The following is a 20,197-nucleotide window of genomic DNA, read 5'->3' as shown; positions in this document are numbered from 1 at the left end:
CTGACAGCCATTTTGCTGAACTATATTGAGAATGGACATGAAATGTTCTGTATAAGAAAGTTCTTTACAATGGCCGAAAGACAAGCCCATCAGAAAATTGAAACAAAAATTTACTATCAGTGCAAGCTAATAATTATATTATTGAGATGGCCCATTCCTTATTTGATTATTCATTCAAATTCACCTCCCTTTCCAAAGTTTATCTTTTTTTCTCAAAAAGATTTCTCGTAGTGTTAGCTACTGCAAGCATTTCCACTTTATCAAGAAGTTACTTCTGAAGAAGTGATAGCAGAAGCCAAGAATGAAATCCTGTCTCATTTAGAGTTTAATGGGATAGTACATTGCCATTATTGCTCTAGCATATTTCACTATTAAATTGCCATTATTTAGAAAGAATTATTTTAAAAAAGAAAAAAAAATGGGTTATGCTCAGTTCTACCAACACTGGTGGAAAAGGAAGAGAACTGATTAAAAAGAAATGTGATTATTATGCATGATATGACAGGAATCAATAAAATGTTTCCTCTGTTCTTGGACTACAGCAATTAAAGTCTCCAGTGGGCACTTCTGCAGAGAGAATGGAAGTGCTGATCTTACTCCTGATCCTATGGAAAGGAATTCTGATACATTTTTACAAGATCCGAGTGGAGAATCCTATGATGAGCATTAGAAGGGCCCTGCCTCCAGCCAGGTGGAGGAGAGACAACTGGGTTTGCTGGACTGTGTGGATCCAATGACCTGGCACATCAGAACCGCAGCAGTATAAGACTGTAGTAGATACTAGTGCACAGTGCACTGTAACGCCATCAATCCACAAAGGGGTAGAGTCATAGAATGGGTTGGGCTGGAAGAGACCTTAAAGATCATCCAGTTCGAACCCCCCTGCTACCATCAGGGACACCTTCCACCAGACCAGGTTGCCCAAAGCCCCATCTAACCTGGCCTTGGACACTGCCAGGGAGGGGGCAGCCACAGCTTCTCTGGGCAACCTGTTGCAGTGCCTCACCACCCTCACAGGAAAGAATTTCTTCCTTATATCTAATCTAAATCTACCCTCTTTCAGTTTAAAACCATTACCCTTCATCCTGTCACTACACTCCCTGAGAAAGAGTCCTTCTCCAGCTCTCCTGCAGGCCCCCTTTAAGTACTGCAAGGCTGCTATAGGTCTCCCTGGAGCCTTCTCTTCTCCAGGCTGAACAACCCCAACTCTCTCAGCCTGTCCTCATAAGGGAGGTGCTCCAGCCCCCTGATCATCTTTATGGCCTCCTCTGGAACCTGTTTGAGCAAGTCTCTGTCCCTCTTATGCTGGGGGCCCCAGAGCTGGAGACAGCACTGCAAGTGGCAGTCTCATGAGAGCGGAGCAGAGGGGGAGAATCCCCTCCCTCGACCTGCTGGCCACCCTTCTCTTGATGCAGCCCCGGATACGATTGGCTTTCTGGGCTGCGAGTGCACATTGCTGGCTCACAGTCAGTTTTCCATCCACTGCTACCCCTAAGTCCTTCTCCGGAGGGCTGCTCTTGATCCACTCATCGCCCAGCCTGGATTTGTGCTTGGGATTGCCTCGACCCATTGTGCAGGACCTTGCACTTGGCCATATTGAACTTCATGAGAACCCATCTGTATTTCTGGTATGACAGGGGGATCCCAACAGCTAATTGTAGGTTGAAATAAGCCTAACCGGGGAGATGACGAGGAATTGGGATAGAAAACCTTCCTTGACACTTGAGGCACAAGTACATGAATTGCAAGGGAAAATAATCACTGCAAGGGAAGACAACTGATTTAACTTCAATCAAATACAACAAAGATCCCTGATTTTCCAATGTTTATTTTTCACTTCATCCAAAAAATAACTTCTCATGTACCTTATATTAGCAGAGAGAAGCTCTACTGATAAAATAATGCTTTGCCAAGTTTAAAGGCAGTGGTGTCAGTAAAATACTTTAGGCAAATTCTGTCTCAATAAAGTTAACTGCACTCTATTATAATTAGAATGATCACTGCTGTACTCTACTTCTAACAGTCACCAGATGAGATTACTTTCATCATTAAAAGAAAACAAGCAATCAACCTCACCCCTGCCCACAGCTCAATCTCCATATATAGGCTTATCAAGAGCACAGCAGAATACAGGATTATTGCCTTACCTCAATTTTTTCCCATATGGTTTCATAATTCTCTTGATGTTGTATATCTTGCATCAGTTGATGAATTAAAGCTGATTTGTTTGAGGCAGAAGTCTCATTCTCAGTGGGTTGAGTGACAGCAGTCCTTTCTGACTTTTCTTCAATGTATTTTTTAATGCAAGATACAGGTATACAAGGATCTTCATCAGAGAGAATATCACTGAGAGGCCCAGATTCAATACTGTCGCCTAAGGAGGATACTATGTCACTTGAAGAGCTTGGTGAAATTCTTCCTGTTTTTTTGTGCTTTTTTGTCTGATATGTTGGATACATTTCTGAATCTGAGTTCATTTCTGACAGCTCCCAGTCATCAATGTTTTGAATGATTTCTCTTCTTGGCTTTTGGGGCAGCAACTTTGTCAAATTTTCTAACTTTAAAGCTAATACTTCAGTCTGTTTGAGATGTGAAGGAAGTGCTAAATATTCATCAGATCCATACCAGACCTCACCATCTTTACTGGTATTTTGAGTATATCTTGGTGTTGAGGAGAAGCTTATATTATTCTTTCTTCTAAGTAGAAGAGGTGATGAGTTTGTAAGCTCAGAACCAGCTGAGGAAGCACTGTTTTGGCTACGTGTTGGTGAACTAAAAGGCTCAGTTTTACCTTGTGATTGCCCATTTGGGTCTCTCTGATTGCAAGAATCTGATGATGCAGAAGAATATGTTTCCGCCTCCTCCAGAGAATGAGAGTTATGAGAAGTAATTCCATTCTGTAGAGAAGAACATCCTCTTTTGACTTGTATTGGTGGAGCCGTTTTACACATACCTCCAGATGTTCTGTCAGTTTTCACTTTCTCTGGGGCATCATGAGACTTCTTGTGCTTTGATTTTTCTTTGAAGGTATAGAAAGTAGACTTCCCTAGACTTACAGGACTGTCCTTTAAGTGATTATTTATTGTGTACTCAAGATTTCTATCACTTATTGTATTTAAGCAATCATATGACTGACTAACTGCAGATGGACTGTTATTGTAGGGTGACTGTAAAGCTAGGCAAAGCTTGGACCTGTCTGGTGGATCTAACAATGAGGGTGTACTTCTACTCATTTCATTTTTAACTATCTGAGAGATTTGCCTTTTTAAATCATTGGCTTCCACATAATCTTTAAACACATCATCTTTCAGAAATAGACCTCTTTTTGGCAATGTAGGCTGTGTAGGGGAGTCTTCATTATAGTTAAAGCAGTCTCTTATGGACCTCTTAGGAGTTGAGTTTTCACAGTGAGAGTGTTTTATTTTTTCACTGGTGTGCTGTGAAAGATTGCATTGTGGTTTCTTTAATGTGGAAACTGGTTTGCTGTCAGTAGGTAAAACACCATCTTCAGAGGAAGGTCCTTTAGGAGAGGGGTTCGCAGAAGGAGATACTAGTGAGAGCTCATGTGATGATTTCCTGTCTTTGCTTTCTTCTTCATCTTCTGCTGAAAGAGGTACATTGGTTTCTTTCTCATTTAATGCTTCATTACACTGAGAAGCAATGGAATCAGTTGCTACTGCAAGTAAACCCACACTTCTGATAAGTCCTGGAAAGTCCTTATCCATCTCACTGTAGTGCCAGGATTCAAATGATTTTGCTTTCCCTTGGCTGGAGGTCATATCATCCAGAGCACCAAGCAAATCCTCACTGGGACTGTAGTCAGATAGTTCAAATGCAGTAATACCACAATCCAGTGACAAGTAATTTTGAGAACATTTGATGGTTAACTGTCCAGAATCATCAACTTCAGTTAAAGAGTCAAGACGGTCCTGAGAGAAACAAAGAAATGGTACTTTTTTATAAGATTAATTTTCATATACAGCACACATAAAGTAACTATCAGCTTCTGTGCTTCATTGTCTAACATTTAGAAAAGCATCAATCACTGACCTGCCTGTTTTTGCAGTTTCCGGTAGATGAGCAAACCATTCTAAAGTATTTGGGAATTAACAATGGCAGTAAACTGAAAAAATGCTTCATTTCACTCTGGTGCATTAAGTTACCTAAAAATAACAACTCACTTTTGTATTGGTATTCTCCTCCTTAAATTCTGCTTAGTTCTACTTACTCTGTAGGGAGAACTCAGAAATTCCATATAGTGGACTCATAGTATTTCCTATGTTAACTGCCTCCCTGATCTTCCTCAGGGAGAGGATCTTGGGGACTGCTGAGAAAATTAGCCACCTTGTTAATCTTGGGTTCTCAAAAATCCATGCTGCTCTACAATAATTCAGTTGATTGTCAGAATGTTTTTTTTCCAAGTGTCATCAATCAATGACAGACATTTCTTCCCATATTTATGAGATAAATGTTGCTAACTATATTCTACTTTTTTTTAAGCATTATCAATTGAGGATTTATCTGCTGGATATTGGGAGCACAAACGAAGAACAGCTCAAGGAAAAGAAACTACAGCTGGGAATTCTACACCTCTGGCTGCCATGTCCCCTTGTCAGCATCTTCTCAATGGGAGTCCTTGAATCTCAGAAACACAGACATGACCAGGGGAGACCATCTCAGGTGGCAAATAGGATTTTAAGATCAAAGTCAAATTAATGTTTATGAATATTTTGGTAACTTATTTGAAGAACACTAAAAAAAATCTGACTACATTAAGATCCAAAAGCAGCCTGCTATATAACAATCACAGCAAAGTTATGTTTAGCCAGCAATTTATAAGCATATTTTTAGTAGATGATTTAATGTTCTAACACCTAGACAGACCTCAGTTATTTCTAGATCCCCACACATAATTTGAAACATGAACACAGGGTCAAATAATTCTCAAACAATTTTTGTTCTTATTTACACTGGTGTACATCTTAAGTAACTGTGAAACTAGAACAAGAGAAGTTGGCAGAGCATGTCAACTGGGCAAAAGAAACTGAAAAGCAGAACTTAAAATAAAAAAGCCAACATTCGGCCATGTGCTTACAGAAACTGCTGAAAAAAAACATCATAAAGGACAGAAAATCATGGTTTAGGATTCTGAATTTGGGTGTTGTGCTGGTTTTGGCTGGGAGAGAGTTAATTTTCTTCATAGTAACTGTTATGGGGCTATGTTTTGCATTTGTGCTGGAAACAGTGTCGATAACACAGGGATGTTTTCATTACTGTTGAGCAGTGCCTGCACAGCGCCAAGGCCTTTGCTGCTTCTCACCTCACCCTACCAGCAAGTAGGCTGGGGGAGCACAAGGAGTTGGGAGGGGACACAGTCAGGGCAGCTGGTCCCAACTGACCCAAGGGATATTCCATACCATATGATATCATGCTCAGCATGTAAAGCTGGAGAAATGGAAGGGGGGGACATTTAGAGTTGTGGCATTTGTCTTTCCAAGTCACTGTTACGTGTGATGGAGCCCGGCTTTCCAGGGGATGGCCAAGCACCCACCTGTCAAGGGGAAGTGATGAATTAATTCCTTTTGATTTGCTTGTGTGTGTAGCTTTTGCTTTACCTATTAAACTGTCTTTATCTCAACCCACTAATTGTCTCACTTTTACTCTTCTGATTCTCTCCCCATTCCATGGCGGGGGAGTGAACTAGCGGCTGCATGTGACTCAGTTGCTGTCTGGGGTTAAGCCATGACAGGTGCCTCATTTTTTTGTCCCAGGTTTAGTTTTCGTAATAGAGTTTTTTAAAGCAAACTCTTGAGTGTCCACAGCAGGTTCCTGTCTGAATTATTCTCTGGAACAGCTTGTCTCAGTCCACTGCCTAAATCCATAGTTTAAGGACCTTAGGCACCATGTCTGAAGAAGGTGAAATAACCCCACAATCTCTTCATCTTATAATAAACCACATGGATTTTGGTCTGAACAAGAATAGTCTCAATAAAGGAGGCTATTGTTTGCCATCTTCTATAAACATAATGTTTGAGACCTGTACTCTGTCAACCCCACTTGCATTACTCAAAGTAAAAATATAAGAATGCCTCCAGCTAAAAATATTGTTTATAGAAAAGATTGATTAGAAAGTTATTTATCAGGCATAATGTTGGATGTTGAAAATACCTTTTATTTAGCACATTCTATCCAGATGTAGAACCTATACCACAAATTGTACATTGTCAATAGTCCAGAATTGAAAGGGGAAGTTTCTATAAATCTGTCAAATTTATATTTTGGAGCTGCATTTATTAAGGAAAATAATGACTAAATAATGATCAGTATTACAGCTGCATTTCCCCACTAATCTCAGGAAAAGATTAGAAACTGTAAAACCATATATAAATCAAAACCCTTTTCAAGGCCCTAAGGGCCTTCATTTCCCCTGAGTAATGAGCTCTATTACTTCGTCTCTTAAAAATGTGTTTATTAACATTAATAAAATTTACAATCACATGCATTGAACCATCTTGGTCATTTTCCAAGCAGTCTCTTAAATGTGTGCTTCAGAGGAACAATATTTAATGCCAGTATTACCAAGTTTTTATTATAGTTTTTATTTCAGAAAAATGTTACATTTAATTATTTGCATAGCTACCAATAGGAATACCTTAGTTCAAAAAATTTGTCCCTTTTCACATAGCATTTCTTCCCATAAAGCTCTGTAGGCTGTTTCCAATACCTACTTGTATTTATATTTAAACCAGCACAATTCTGCATTTTGTATTACTCTTTCAAATTAGCTAATTTAATTTGTAAGTTATTTCTTTTGTGACTTTACCAACAGTTTGAGAACATCAGGATTCACTGTATTTTAACATAGCCTTATACTGATCCTTTCCCCATTTCCTGGCTTTATCAATGGTGAAATAAAACTCAGAGGTTAGGTTCAGCTGTACAGAACTCAGGCTGCACAGAGCTAATTTTTCTTTCCTTCTTATCTATTTCTGGGTCATTCCTGAAGGACAAATGGTCCTTCAAAATCTTAACTCTGAAAAGTTTTTTATTAATAAAAAGTATTTTCTTAACTGGGCAGCTCCATGATGGCAGGCAGCTTGCCTCACTGGTTCCTCTATTTTCTCCAAGCCATAAAACTTTTTGTGCCCTTTCCTGCTGGCATCTTATTCAGTGTGGCGCTGCTGAGATAGCCATTTCATGTTTTGGTAGCTACCAGTGTTATCCTTGCTCACTATGTTGAAGCTAGCATGTGCACATTTATGTGTGTTACAGCTACAGTGTAAATGTAGCCCAGGTGGGATTGCTGGGCTGTGATTGACGGTACAGTCTATGAACTGAGACAGTAGTGAATATTAACGAGATGAGACTGTCTCACTGGACATGAAAGAAACCTTGGCAGGTCGCTTCTTCCATGGAGGTCCTCAGTTAACACTGGCAACCAAAGCCACTCTTCACCATTACGCAGAAGACAGCTGACTTAAGGAGCAAGGCAAACATTTTGTGAAATGATAGGTTCATGGACTACAGAAAAGGATAACACTTGCTGTACTGGTTCAGATCAAATTTCTGTCTAGCCCGGTATCCTGTCCCTGCAACAGTTCTAAACATTTTCTGCTAGCTGAACTGTGAGACATGGGTATACATACATGGCCCTTCCACACAACATTTCTACCTACACACTCAGCTTCTACCAGTGAGCAGCATAGGGACTTCCTCATCTGGAAGTTATAATTCCTCCTACCTTTGCTTAGTTTTCACATGTATTTTTTAAACTTCTTTCTACTTCTAGGTGTCCTATGGTAGTGAATTTCAAAATATAAATCTTTGTTGTGTGTGAAAGTTTCCTTCTGTTCCTTTCAAAGCAGATGACTTCTCAGTCTTGGGAGAAAAAAATAAGCTGTCATTCCTGATTCATAATCCTCAAAGAGTACTGAATATTAGGAATACATTCCCCAAGGAAGGATTATCTGTATAGACAGTTTTCTAGGTTTGCACAAACAGCCTCATTATTCATATAGGCATGAAAATCCCTAATAGGTAATATTTATATCATGAGGCACTTACTAGTCCCACAATGTAGTTCTGTCTGGGAAATAATATGGAGGAAACACACTAAAAAAAAAAAGGTAGATAAGAGTAGATACGATTGTCTCTACATTACATCTTATTTATTTATATGTTTTCATCAAATAAAGCCACTGCCATTATACTTGATGAAAAGCTTGAATAAATACCTGAAGGTTATAAATTACAGAGCAATTTCTGGGAACCTATTCAAGCGTTAGAGCAGAAACTTAATACTAATATTGTGTCCCTGCTATTGCTAATCATTAATTTTATCAAATATTATTTATGTTTTTGTTGGTGTAGAAAAAAAGAATTACGTCAGGATATTTTGTCTTTTTTATTACTATATAAGCCTATCTGGCAACATGGTTTTTCCCCACTGAAAAATAATCTATCCTTCCCCCGTCAGTCCTCCCCTGTATTGGAGGGATGTTTTTTATAGCAGTAGTAATCAGATCCAGATGGGATATTTCCTGTTTCTTAGTATCTGAATCTGCCCCTTCTTTATGTTTTGAAATCACCATGCTCATGTCATAAAATAATGACTTCACCCTAATTCACCACTCTGGATCTTCAGACTAATGTGGATTGCCTTTAGACTTGCCAGAGAAGGTTTACCAGCAACAGCAAAGCAGAAACTGAATCTAGAGCACCAGGTATGTGTACATCAGGAAGAGGGGGTGTGGAAGGTGGGCCTGGGCATATCTGAGCATTGATTTCAGAACCACCCACTCCGTTGTGCCAAAGACAAATATAAAACCTAACAGGGAGCAGAGAAATATGAACGTTCCCTGTCAACTTGAGTGATTTGAAATTCAGGACATGTTTAGGAGATTTCTGATTGCCTCTGTAACACAGGTCACAGAATCTCACTACATTGATTTAGAGGTCTCTTTCAGTAAATGTATCTAATCCTAGTAAAAGCACAAAAGCATTTTATCCTAATCTTAGGACTTTCAGCAAATGAACAATCCTCTACATGCTAGGATATCTTCTATTATCCATTAATTACCCTAACTATTAAAAATGTGCATCTTCTTTCAGTTTTAACAATTAGGTCAGTAGTGTCCTAAGCTAATTTAATAATGATAAATTCAAAGAAAAAAGTAATTTTAGTTAAATGAATCCAGATTTACAAACTATTTGAATGCATGTGAATTTGACATCCTGTTAGAGTAAAAAATGTATGATTCATGCATCATTGTTTCTCAGACAAAATGTGTGACTGTTTAGAATCATATTGCAGAATTGCCACTCCAACAAATTAAATTCCATCCTCTCTGCTATAAAGCAACATTGACCTAGTCTGGAAAGTTTTGAAAAACGTTGTGTAAGTTTGAGGTTTGTGTATGCAAGAAGGGAAATGTCTAACCTTTTCCTTAAACAATTCATTGCACATAAAAATTGAGTTTTGAATTGGATATGAACCTTAAATACACAACTGACCAGACCAAGGACTTTGGACCAGATGGGCCTCTGTGTTTCCTATCCTTTATGAAAAATATTTCAACTGACAGAAAACATTGCTAGCCACTAGCATGACACTTCTGAAAGTTGACCTTAAAGTACTTGCTTTAATTTGGTTCAGTGAGAACAGAATCAGCTGAAGACACTTGAAACACAAAATTAGCAAAATACCTAGAAGTAAGCTGTCCTTAAAATTGTCATTTTAGCAATTTAAAATGGGCAACACAGATGAGATGCTTCAAATACAGATGAAAATCTCAAAATATAATTTAGATACTATACCTCCTTAGTCTCTTCAGAAAACGCTTGCAGAATATCAGTCTGCCTGGTGTAGTTTCCATTGGCGTCTTGTAGTCCCTGAAGAATACGCTCCCTCAGAACCAGAACAGAAACACGTAGCTGGTGCCAGAGTAGTTGTACTGTATGGATATCAACTATCACATTGACAGAGTAAGACAGAAGCTTCAGGGAAAACTCAGTCTCTAGTAGAGCATGAATTTGTTCAACGTGATCAGATATATCTTCACAAATATCCTGTAATAGAAAATTGAAGTAAATATTTAGCTACAGGCATGGCCATTACATGGATCAGCTCTAATTTTCATCTACTTTTTATTAAATACATAATAGATTATTTCAGAAAGGAAAGATAATGTAATTAATACATCCAGCGTTCTTTTATATATATATATTTTTCATTTTTTATTTTTTTTTATGGCAATGCTGCAGCAACTGAACCAGCAGCTGTCCTGTTTGGCAGGACTGCTCAGTAAGTGCAGAGACAGCATACAATAAAGAAGGATGGCACAACAAGATCACATGAATCAGAAGCAGAAAACTAACACTGTACAGTGACATCCTAGAAGACAGCAATAGGAATGAAAGTGGTAAGATTGCCATAATCAGTCTCCCTCTCTGCTTCCTCTCCCTTCCCCACTCCAGTTAAAATGCAAAGAATCTGATCTGTGCCAACATCGACAAAATTATTTTGGACAGAATTTACCATACAATCTAGCCTCTATAGCCAAGTAGGGCAAAAGTATGGGATATAACCAATGTGGATAAACTATTTCTAAGATCCACTGCCGATTGCTGTGATGAGAGGGCACTCACTTATGCATTGTCTTGTTCTGGACTCAAAATTGAACAGAAGAAGATGGGTGAAGAAGGAGATAGAGGGAAAGCAGAGAAGCTGTGAACAGTTGTGCTGAGGTAGCAGAAAAGAAAATATAAGTTATCAGGTTATAAAACTAAGGTTTTGATGGCATGGTATCCTCTGAATTTAATTAATGTTCCAGATTTCTAAACTGTGCTACATACAATGTAAAATCTTTACAATCTAGTTTTAATTTTCTTTGTGAAAGGGTAAATTATAAGCCTAAAGAATATTTAGGCATATACTACTGAGTGAACAACACTGCTTTATAACAATTCTCTTTGTAAACTATGTGTAAAAAGCATATTATAAACAAGTAAGGAAAGGAGATTAAAATACTGAAAAAAGAACAGCACTGGATCGAAGGAGGTTTTTATCCTACATGTGTGGCACATATTTAAAAGTGACTTAAAAGCATCTTTTAAATCCAACATTTATTCTTTTAAAAAACATAAATAAATTATTTTAATTTAAACCTTCAGAGATGTCCTTTTTAGGTAAAGGGTAACATATGCATAACATCAATAAAAATGAGAATAAAAACCATAATTTTGATTAATTTCAAATTTGCTAATGAAACAACTATCATGAAACCTTATGTCTCTGGTGATACTCTTGTGGTTTTTTACAGCAGTAGAATAATAAGAAAATGAGTAAAGCTGATTCTTTCTAAATTAATAATACAGTACAGTAATTTTTATCAGTTCAGATTTGACATCTTCAATCTGAAATTAAAGCCAAAATATTGAATATGTAATTGTATGTATGTAACAAATTAAACCAAAATCAAATCCCTAGATAATATTAAATAGTTTGAGTACAACCGATAGCACAATATTAGCCCTTGAGAAACTATTATGGTTGGGCACTGTCAGTAGTTTCTCATTTTAATAAAGCACTGACAGCTAAATGAAGTCCCCTGCAGGAGTAGCTCTCAGAAATGCCAGAGATGAGCACAAACTGTTGGAGTTTCAACGAGCAGAGTTTTGGGGCTGCCTTGAGAGAAAGGCTGTATCTCTTCTCCTCTATCCTCAGTTGCTTTTTTGTGACAACCAGCATCTATATCTGCAAGTACAAAACACACAGCCTCGCCTGGCAACACGTAGGGCTGCAAGTGCTCAGGGCTTCAAATACCCACACACTTCCAGGTGAACAAATGGACACTCCAGTTACCAGATTAGTGTGTCAATCTAATTCTACAGACAAAGCTAAAACTCTCAGCAAATCTTGTCCAAGCTTTGGAAAAGTTTATTATCCATTTATCTAACTGCAACTGAAACTTGACTGATAAGCATAGCTGTATTTCTATGTTCTTTCAACTGTTTTAAAGAATATTTTTAGTAAATTATTTTGATTGCATTCACTCCTCCAGTGTTGTTTATGACTTTTTCCTGTTGGCCATAAAGCAGTTTAATTTTAATTTCAGGGATTTAAAAATAGCTTGTTTCCAGTAACTGTAACTTTGTAAATTAGGCTCAATCTATAGAAAAATACTTAGTATATCTTCAGTTAGACTATTCATGTGAATAAGTTTAAGTTTGTGTCAACATGCAAAGCAAGTTTTTATTATTTTCCAGCTTCACACACAGTTACATGCTGAATTCAACTGGTGTAAGAATTCTCAGAGACCTTAAAAAGATGAAGCCATAAGAAGAAAGTATTAAGAATTAGCAAGTGTCTCCTCACAGTTGTTAGATAATATACTGAAATTATTGGCTAATGAATCTATATAACACTCTAAATCAAGAGTTCAGACCCACACTTCAAACAAGTTTTCTCTTGAGCTACCGTTACGCCGGCTACCAAAGCATCTCAAATTTCTGAAGTAGAGTCTTTCCACAACACAGAAAATTTTGTACTGAAATGCAAATCCCAGCACCACTAGAGGTTTGAAAGAAGCACATATCCAAGGACATATACTGTTAATTTTTACATGGTTTGTTAGAAGTTGCTTATTTTCCCCCAAAAGCCAAGTCTGAAGTACTTACAGGCTACTGTGAGCACAGCAGCAGCCTAATGCTTTATGTACTAACAAGGATAATTAACTGCCCTTGACAGTTTCAGTAATATGGAGAGAACCCAAGGCTGACCTTGTCCATATCCAGGTGAAGGTCACATACTCTGATCTTAACATATAAGACTATCATCTCAGTCAGAGACAATGTACCAGGTCTTAAAGGATTCAGATTTTAGAAAGAGTGGGTGCCAAAACATAAGAATCTTGAAATCAAATCCCTGCGTATCTTTTCATGCTATATAAACCCTGAACTCCATTTTCTGACTTTATCATCAGCTCCCTCTCCCCTCTGGCCTGGAATTAGTATAGCATTGAACAGCCACTGTAGTTTTGTCTTTACTTTTGTGGGACAATAGAAAGGATGTTTTCCTTTGGTGATAAGTATGTTGCTATGATGTGATCTTTAGGGCTGTTGGTTTGCTGTTTTTTTTTTTTTTTTTTCCTTCTCTTCCTATTAGATGAAAATCTGATTGAACCATTCAGGAAGTCTGATTTAATTTGCAACAGGGTCAGTGATTTAACTTCTCTACTAATAGCTCCAGCTATTCAATGTCCAGAAGTCCAGGACAAATGTCTACGCTACATGCACAAGTTCTATTTGTCCAGTTCAATATTACATATATGCTCTGCACGCCACCTGCACAGGCACTCTAAGTCTGAAGACAGGCAAGAGTAGGCTGGCTTCACTGTGGGCTTAAAGAGGGCTAGTGTCAGTGCAACAATCTTACTGAACGTGCACTAACCATTTGTGTGATAGCTAGTAGTTGCTCAGCAGTCCCTAGTACATCAGACTCTGTGTGCATGGCACGTGGTCTTATATCAGTCTATTGGGTGTTTCTTGAAAAAAATCTTAGGAGTCATAAATTGACATTCCTGCAGTACAGCACATTGTTTTGGTGGGTGACTTCCATTTCAGCTGAGTCTGTAGCCATTGTCAAAAGAACTGGATTTCATTTCACCACAGGCCAGGTTCCTGGATAAAATGGATTAGACCTGAGTTTGCAGGAACTCCATCTTACATAAAGTTTGGAAAAAAGAATTTAAGCCTGTATTGATATCCTCTTTCCTTGTATTTTAACTGTCATATGATGGTGGGAAGGTGAAGGCTGCACAGAATAGCTGTGTAAAGGCTAATGCCAGCCCTCTATCAAGAGAACACGATTATGAAGAAATGATCATTTTTGCCTTATAAATTAATATAGATTAGTCCTCAGTAGAAGCTGCAGCCTATTTACCGCCATCTTATCTTTACACTTGCCTGGCACAAAACAGTTTACTCAGAGGAAATAATATAATGTCAAATCCAGTTGTCATTATGTAGTGCAACATTTTTTTACTACTGCACCTGATGTCTAGATTTACATACAATCAGCAAAATTAAATAATTATATCTAGCACAGCCATGAATTTGATAATGTTTTGTAATAATTAATGCAGTTCAAATACAGCACAAAAATACCATGTTATGTAAGTTCCCAATTATACTGAGGCTCAATATCAAGACTTGGTACAACATGGCCTCATTATCCTCATCCTTCATAACTCCTTGTAGGTGATGATTTAGCATATGATGGAGCAAAACCAGCAGAGCATTGTCATGTGTCCTTTTTACACTTTGCATTTATAAATAAAGAGCAGCGGTATCACAGGATAGTGCCAGTTGCTCTTACCAGAAGTGGCAGGTAGATAAAATAAACCATGTAATTTTAAGTAATAAGAAAACAGCATTTATCTATTGGCATCTATCTCTAAATATGCATAGTTCCAGGTTAATGGCAATAATATACGGTCTACAAATATAAACATGGAAATCCTTCCCATTTTATCAGTATGTAGTTTCATATCAGAAGCTATTATAGCCTGATTTTTAGAAAGCACCATTTCCAAAGCAACTTTTTGTAATCATTAATCTCACACGTCCCCTAGGCATTTTTATTTTTACACAGTTTCATAGTGGTGCTAAGGTAAAGATTTTGTCATCCTCTCAAGGGCTATGCTGTAGAACTGACTGTGGAATTTATTAGGCTACAGGGGTTGTACCCATTTGGCTGCCAACTGCCCACTTCACTCAGTCTTCCAGACAGCTGATACTGTAATTTGCAGCTGCTGCATCCATCAGCCTGCTCACGGCCGTCCTCGTCAACTAAAATAGCCTGAACTGCAAACAGTGCAGTAGACAAAGAAAAAGTGCATAAGCAAACCGTGAAGAGTCAATGAAAACTAAGCTTTGATGGCTTCTTTTTTTAATTTGATCTTAAAAATATTTTTTCTCTGCTTTTCAAGGAAATCTGTTAAGATGTACATGAAACTACTGAAAGATGAAAGGTTGCAATATGTTGCTTCAGAGTGAATATCAGTGACAGAGAAGCTATGCTGCAGATTTCTGTTCTTTGATCTTGCAGTAAAACCTCAGTAGGAAAAACAGATTGCCAGAGTCTTACAACTACTGTACATGCAAAACAAAATCTATTATTTAAGAAAATTGTCTATCTATTTGGTCTTTCCTTTTAAGTGCATTTTAATTTGTCAGAAGACAAAGATTCCAATCAGAACGTACAAATACTTCTCTTGAGAAAAAAAATTAGAATATCTGCCAATATTCAGATTCATTTTTTAAATGTACTTGAAAATTATTAATTAAACTCACACTCTGCACTGCCCTTTTATGTTCTTACATAGAGAAAGAGTACAAAAGAGGTTTTTTTAATCAATAAACAAATAAAGATTTGCAGGTTTCAGAAAGATATTTTTCCTTTAAAATGTACTCTCACTTCTCAATGATAAATAGTTTTTTATCTCTATGTGCATGTACATCTAAAGTGTTACAGTAAGGGAAAAATTGTTCTCTTTTGTTTTGAATTATTGGTGAAACCTTAAGAGCAAATGCTACTTACTTTTGTTGTTGTTGTTGCTGGCAGCTGTGTTTAAGTAAACTATTAACTCAAAGAAAATAACCACACATGAAAAATCCAGAGTTTGACTAAGCAAAATCAACTGCCATTGAAAGCTCTAGACTCACTGTGAGTTACAAGTCTGCCAGAAGGTGAGTTCAAGTGCTAACGTACTGTAGCTGATATCACTGTGGCATTCAGTGGCATGGGGAAATGAATACAATCTACCAGGTCAAGAATGCAAAGTGCAGCAGGAAAACAGCTACCAGGAGAGCTCTGAGATCACTGACCCTGCCTTCCGCTCACACTGACAGCTTAGAAACACACTGGTCCTCAAACTAAGCTTCTCTGCTCTTCCCTCATGATAATACACATATTAATGGTAGTAACTTTTTCTGGTGTGCCATTCTTTTCTGCACATTATTCTCTTTCCCAGCTTGGTTCTTATTTTGATTACCCTATTATAAGTAAGTGACATTTTCATAATTGCAAAATTCCAGTGTATATTCTTTATTTTACCTTTTGCTAACATTCTCAGAAACTTGTTGGAATATGGGAAAGCTGTTAATTTGACAGGAGTGTTTTCCCTGTAGAAAAATGTCTTGCTTTTTTTCTTTAAGAGAGCCCTGTTTTCGAACAGATTTCTTCAACAGAGATTTTTAAGTGTTACAGGAGCCTAACTGCCTTGACACACTTGCAAGAAGATGACCCACTTTCTATTGTGCAAATATTGCTATTACAAAATTCTCAGAACAATATTGAAAACAAATACACAGTCTGGTGAACCCTAAGTAGCCATGTTTCTACTGTATTCTGTTATCCCAGGAATCAGTAAGTTACACTGTTATATCCCTGTACTTCAAAATAATGTGAAATAAATGTCAAATAACCAGTTTCTTGACAGAGCTGCTAAAATAGCAATAATTTGTCTGGGACTGGAGCAGATACAGAGCTGCTCTGTATTAATTCATTAGTAGATTATGGAGATGTTTCCTGGGCAACTACATTGGTTGACTATCAATCTGCAAGAAAAATGAACAAGAAGAAAGAAGGGAGTAAGATACGGTATCACTCGCTAAGCACTTCAGTCTAAGTAACAATGCCCAGAATGTTAATTGTGACGTTCCTGTCTCGGGATTCCAGCAAGTTGCATTTGTTTTGCCATATGGGCCATTGCTGGGGCCAAAGGATCAAACATACAGGGAAGAAGCAAAAGGACTCTTTTGTCCAGAAGCAGGGCAGTTGCTGCTGGAAGCTATTCCGGCTCACTTCCAGGACCAGCTGTGGTGCCTTACAAACCTAGGCCAGCCTGTACCTTTTCTGCAGGGGATGGCTGCAGGGAAAGCAGACTGCTTTCAAACGGTTATTTCCCCTATTAAGTTTAATCAGAACTTTCATGTACAAAGACTTTCTGGTCACAGCATTCACCTCAGGCCAGATTCTTAAATGCAAGGAAGTATTCCACCCAGGAAGCTTCAGATAGCTGATGCACAAAAGCGCTCTATCATAAGGCCTGGGATGGGATGGAACTGGCAAACCACAGGAGAAGTTACAGCACTAAAATGAGGCACCTCAGAACTGTACTGAAAGAGCACTGTGTAAACAAATATGGGCTAGCCATTTTTGGGATATTCCTGACATCAGTAAAATTGATGCATGAATTGCATTTGTATACGAAACCACATATACAAACAGAATACGGCAACTAATTTGGTATGGGAAGTGATATGACATCTGCAGGTCAATGTTGCTTTCATATTCCTGAACTTCCACTGTCGAATGTGCCTAAAGTTATGACCTGAAACCCCCTTGAAACCTTCAGAATAAGAAATATATTCTTGTACACTCTCTAAGCAGCCAAGCCCACGATGTTCAGAGACCTAGTTCATTAAAGTTATCATTGTACATTATTTCTTCGATGAGTAACTATACAACTTTTCATTCATCCTACTTTAATCATGTTAAAGCATGCTGATTTTAAAAAAAGGCCTAATTTTCTAAATTTTAAAAAATATTGTGTAAAAAAAAAATAAAACTTGATAGAAAAAGTTATATTTGTGCTCACTGAAATCTGGTTTTGTACTGCACCCTGGAAGACAGTGTTGCACAAGTACTCTATAGCAGTGTTTCATGCAAGATAGATGGTACTGAGCTCTGCAATACAGTGACAGGTTCTGATTCCAGCTACTTCTGACAAGAAAGGAAAATATCAAAATCCAAACCCATATGAAAATCTAATAAAACAACTGGTAGTAGAGGCAAGTTTTGAAAAACAATAAACATTTTTCAAATGCCTGTCCATTGGATGAAGATAGTAATATATATATGCATTTATTTTGCACTGATCATTTAAGGTCACAAAGAAATGAGAAAAATTATGAGGTAGTTTTATACAAAGCATACTCATCATGTAATTTATATTCATATCTACTGAAATGGAAGAGTGAAGACTTATTAAAACATCCTTTAAATACTGTATAGAACTCTTCAATAAGCCTCTACTTTTATCTGCAATAATGGAAGTATGTAGGACATACTTTGAAGCTGTCTAGATAACTACCTTTGCAGCTTTTTTTTTTCTCTCTCTTTACTGGGACTTTGTTGCACTCTGCAAGCCATATATACTTGTCCTGGCTGGGGCTGGCCTAGAGTTCCCGTTGGTCTGGCAGAGGGAGGAGCTGCAGCCCCCTGAGACCCCAGGGGCTCCCCAGGTCCCAGTGCCCTCACCTGTGTGCGGGGGCGGGGGGAGCACAGCTGGGGGGCTGGGCCCCGATTGGCCGATAGTCCATGTCATGTGACATTGTGCTCACTATATAAAGGCAGGAGTGGGCCGGGAGGGGCTGCCACTTCTGGGAGTGCTGCTGTGGGGCCTTTGTGTTCAGATGGCCAGCTGGGAGCAGGCAGGTGTTGGTCGGCGGGTGATGAGCAGCTGTATTGTACATTACCCGCTGATACTGCTGTCACCGTATCATTCTGTTACTGTTGTTAAACTGTTTTTATCTCCACCCGCGAGTCTCCCTTTGCCCCTCCAATTCCCTCCCCATTCCCAAGTGGGGGGAGGGTGGGTGAACGACTGCGTGGCATTTAGCTGCTGAGTAGGCTCAAACCACAACAGTCCTTTTTGGCGCCCAATGTGGGGCACGAAGGGTTGAGATAACAACAGATTTGATCTGTGTGTGCTATCAAGTTTATTATAATGCTGACTGCCCATCCTGTTATAACGTCATTCGCTCAGCTCCTAAAATCGTGGGTTTTGTTGCTGCAGTTGTGTTATACATCACATTACTTACCGTATGTAGTCCCCATGCTGCTGCTTATTACTCATGGAAATTAGATTAAGATATTTGCCTTGCTGTATTATGTAACACTAATCTATGGCATGATAAAATCGTCTGTCCTGGGAGTAGTGGGACATCTGCACTCAGCATGGTCATCATCTGGGGGGGCACCTAGTAGAATGGGTTAGTAACTACACCCTCCACCTTTTCTCCTCAGAGAGCCCACCCAAGGGGGAGATACCTTCTTCCATCTTCCCCTTCTCCAGGCTACTTGCAAGTATACTTGAGAATGCTGAGAACTCTGAATATCCATGGAATGCTCATATTAACGTTGTTGTCTTGTTGCTGGAAGCTGTAGTGTTCCTGAATGCAGTTCAGGTTTTGCTTCGGGTTAAGCAACTGTTTCTGAATACCACCCAGATGAAGTCCAATGCACCCAGCCCACGTGGTGGAAGTTTATACGGAGTGCTCCATCATTGCATTCCAATTCATTAGCAGTATTTGACTGGAGAGACGAAGAGGGAACAACTATGGATGACCTGGCTTGCTAACTCTGGCACTACGAAGAAAGTCTCTCTTCTTCCATTGTCACGGCTGTGGAGGAACTATCACAAGAAGTCCAACAACTCAAAGAGGTCATGTCCTACTCTCCACCTGCACAGACTAAGGTCTCAGCTATTAGAAGCAAATAGTTCCCTAATCAAGCGAGACGATATACATCATGGGGGAACCTATGGTATTACCTGCATGACCAGGCAGAAGACATGAGGAAATGGGATGGGAAATCCACCTACCTTCTAAGAGAGCGGGTTCAAGAGCTGGAAGGAAGAACGGCTACAAAACAAGGTTCTTCCAGGAGAAATGCCACTCCAGTCTCAGCTAATCAGTTACCCAAACCGCATAGAAGAGTTGACTTTGCTCCTGATCCTATGAGGAGAATTTCCGAGTCGTACTTAGAAGAAGTGAGTAACAAGGATGAGACTGAGATTCGCACAGACTGCACTAACCCCTTCATTGATAATGGATATTATGACCAGCCTTAGAGAGGCCCTGCCTCCAGCCAGGTAGAGGAGAGGGACAACCATGTTTACTGGACTGTGTGGATTCGATGGCCTGGCATATCTGACTCCCAGGAGTACAAGGCTCTGGTGGACACTGGTGCCCAGTGCACCCTGATGCTGTTGAATTTTCAAGGAACAGAGCCTATTTGTATTTCAGGGGTGACAGGGAGGTCTCAACAGCTGACTCTGATGGAGGCTGAGGTGATCCTAACTGGGAATGAGTGGTAAAGCACCCCATTGTGACTGGCCCAGAAGCTCCC

The 20,197-nt window shown here is 38.8% G+C and overlaps 1 protein-coding gene across 1 annotated transcript in view; it reads right to left on the bottom strand.

Moving 5' to 3' along the window:
• AKAP6 (A-kinase anchoring protein 6) overlaps positions 1–20,197 on the bottom strand; it is a 295,063-nt gene that overhangs the window by 186,162 nt on the left and 88,704 nt on the right. Inside the window, 2 exon segments of the mRNA XM_042791037.1 lie at positions 2,148–3,929; positions 9,817–10,068. Of these exon segments, the coding sequence (XP_042646971.1) occupies positions 2,148–3,929; positions 9,817–10,068 (2,034 nt within the window).

This window comes from Tyto alba, unplaced genomic scaffold (assembly GCF_018691265.1).
Source record: "Tyto alba isolate M040663 unplaced genomic scaffold, T.alba_DEE_v4.0 Super-Scaffold_18, whole genome shotgun sequence".
Taxonomy (NCBI): Eukaryota; Metazoa; Chordata; class Aves; order Strigiformes; family Tytonidae; genus Tyto; species Tyto alba.
The sequence above is the reverse complement of the archived record's forward strand: the minus strand, read 5'-3'. Positions and strand labels throughout refer to the sequence as shown.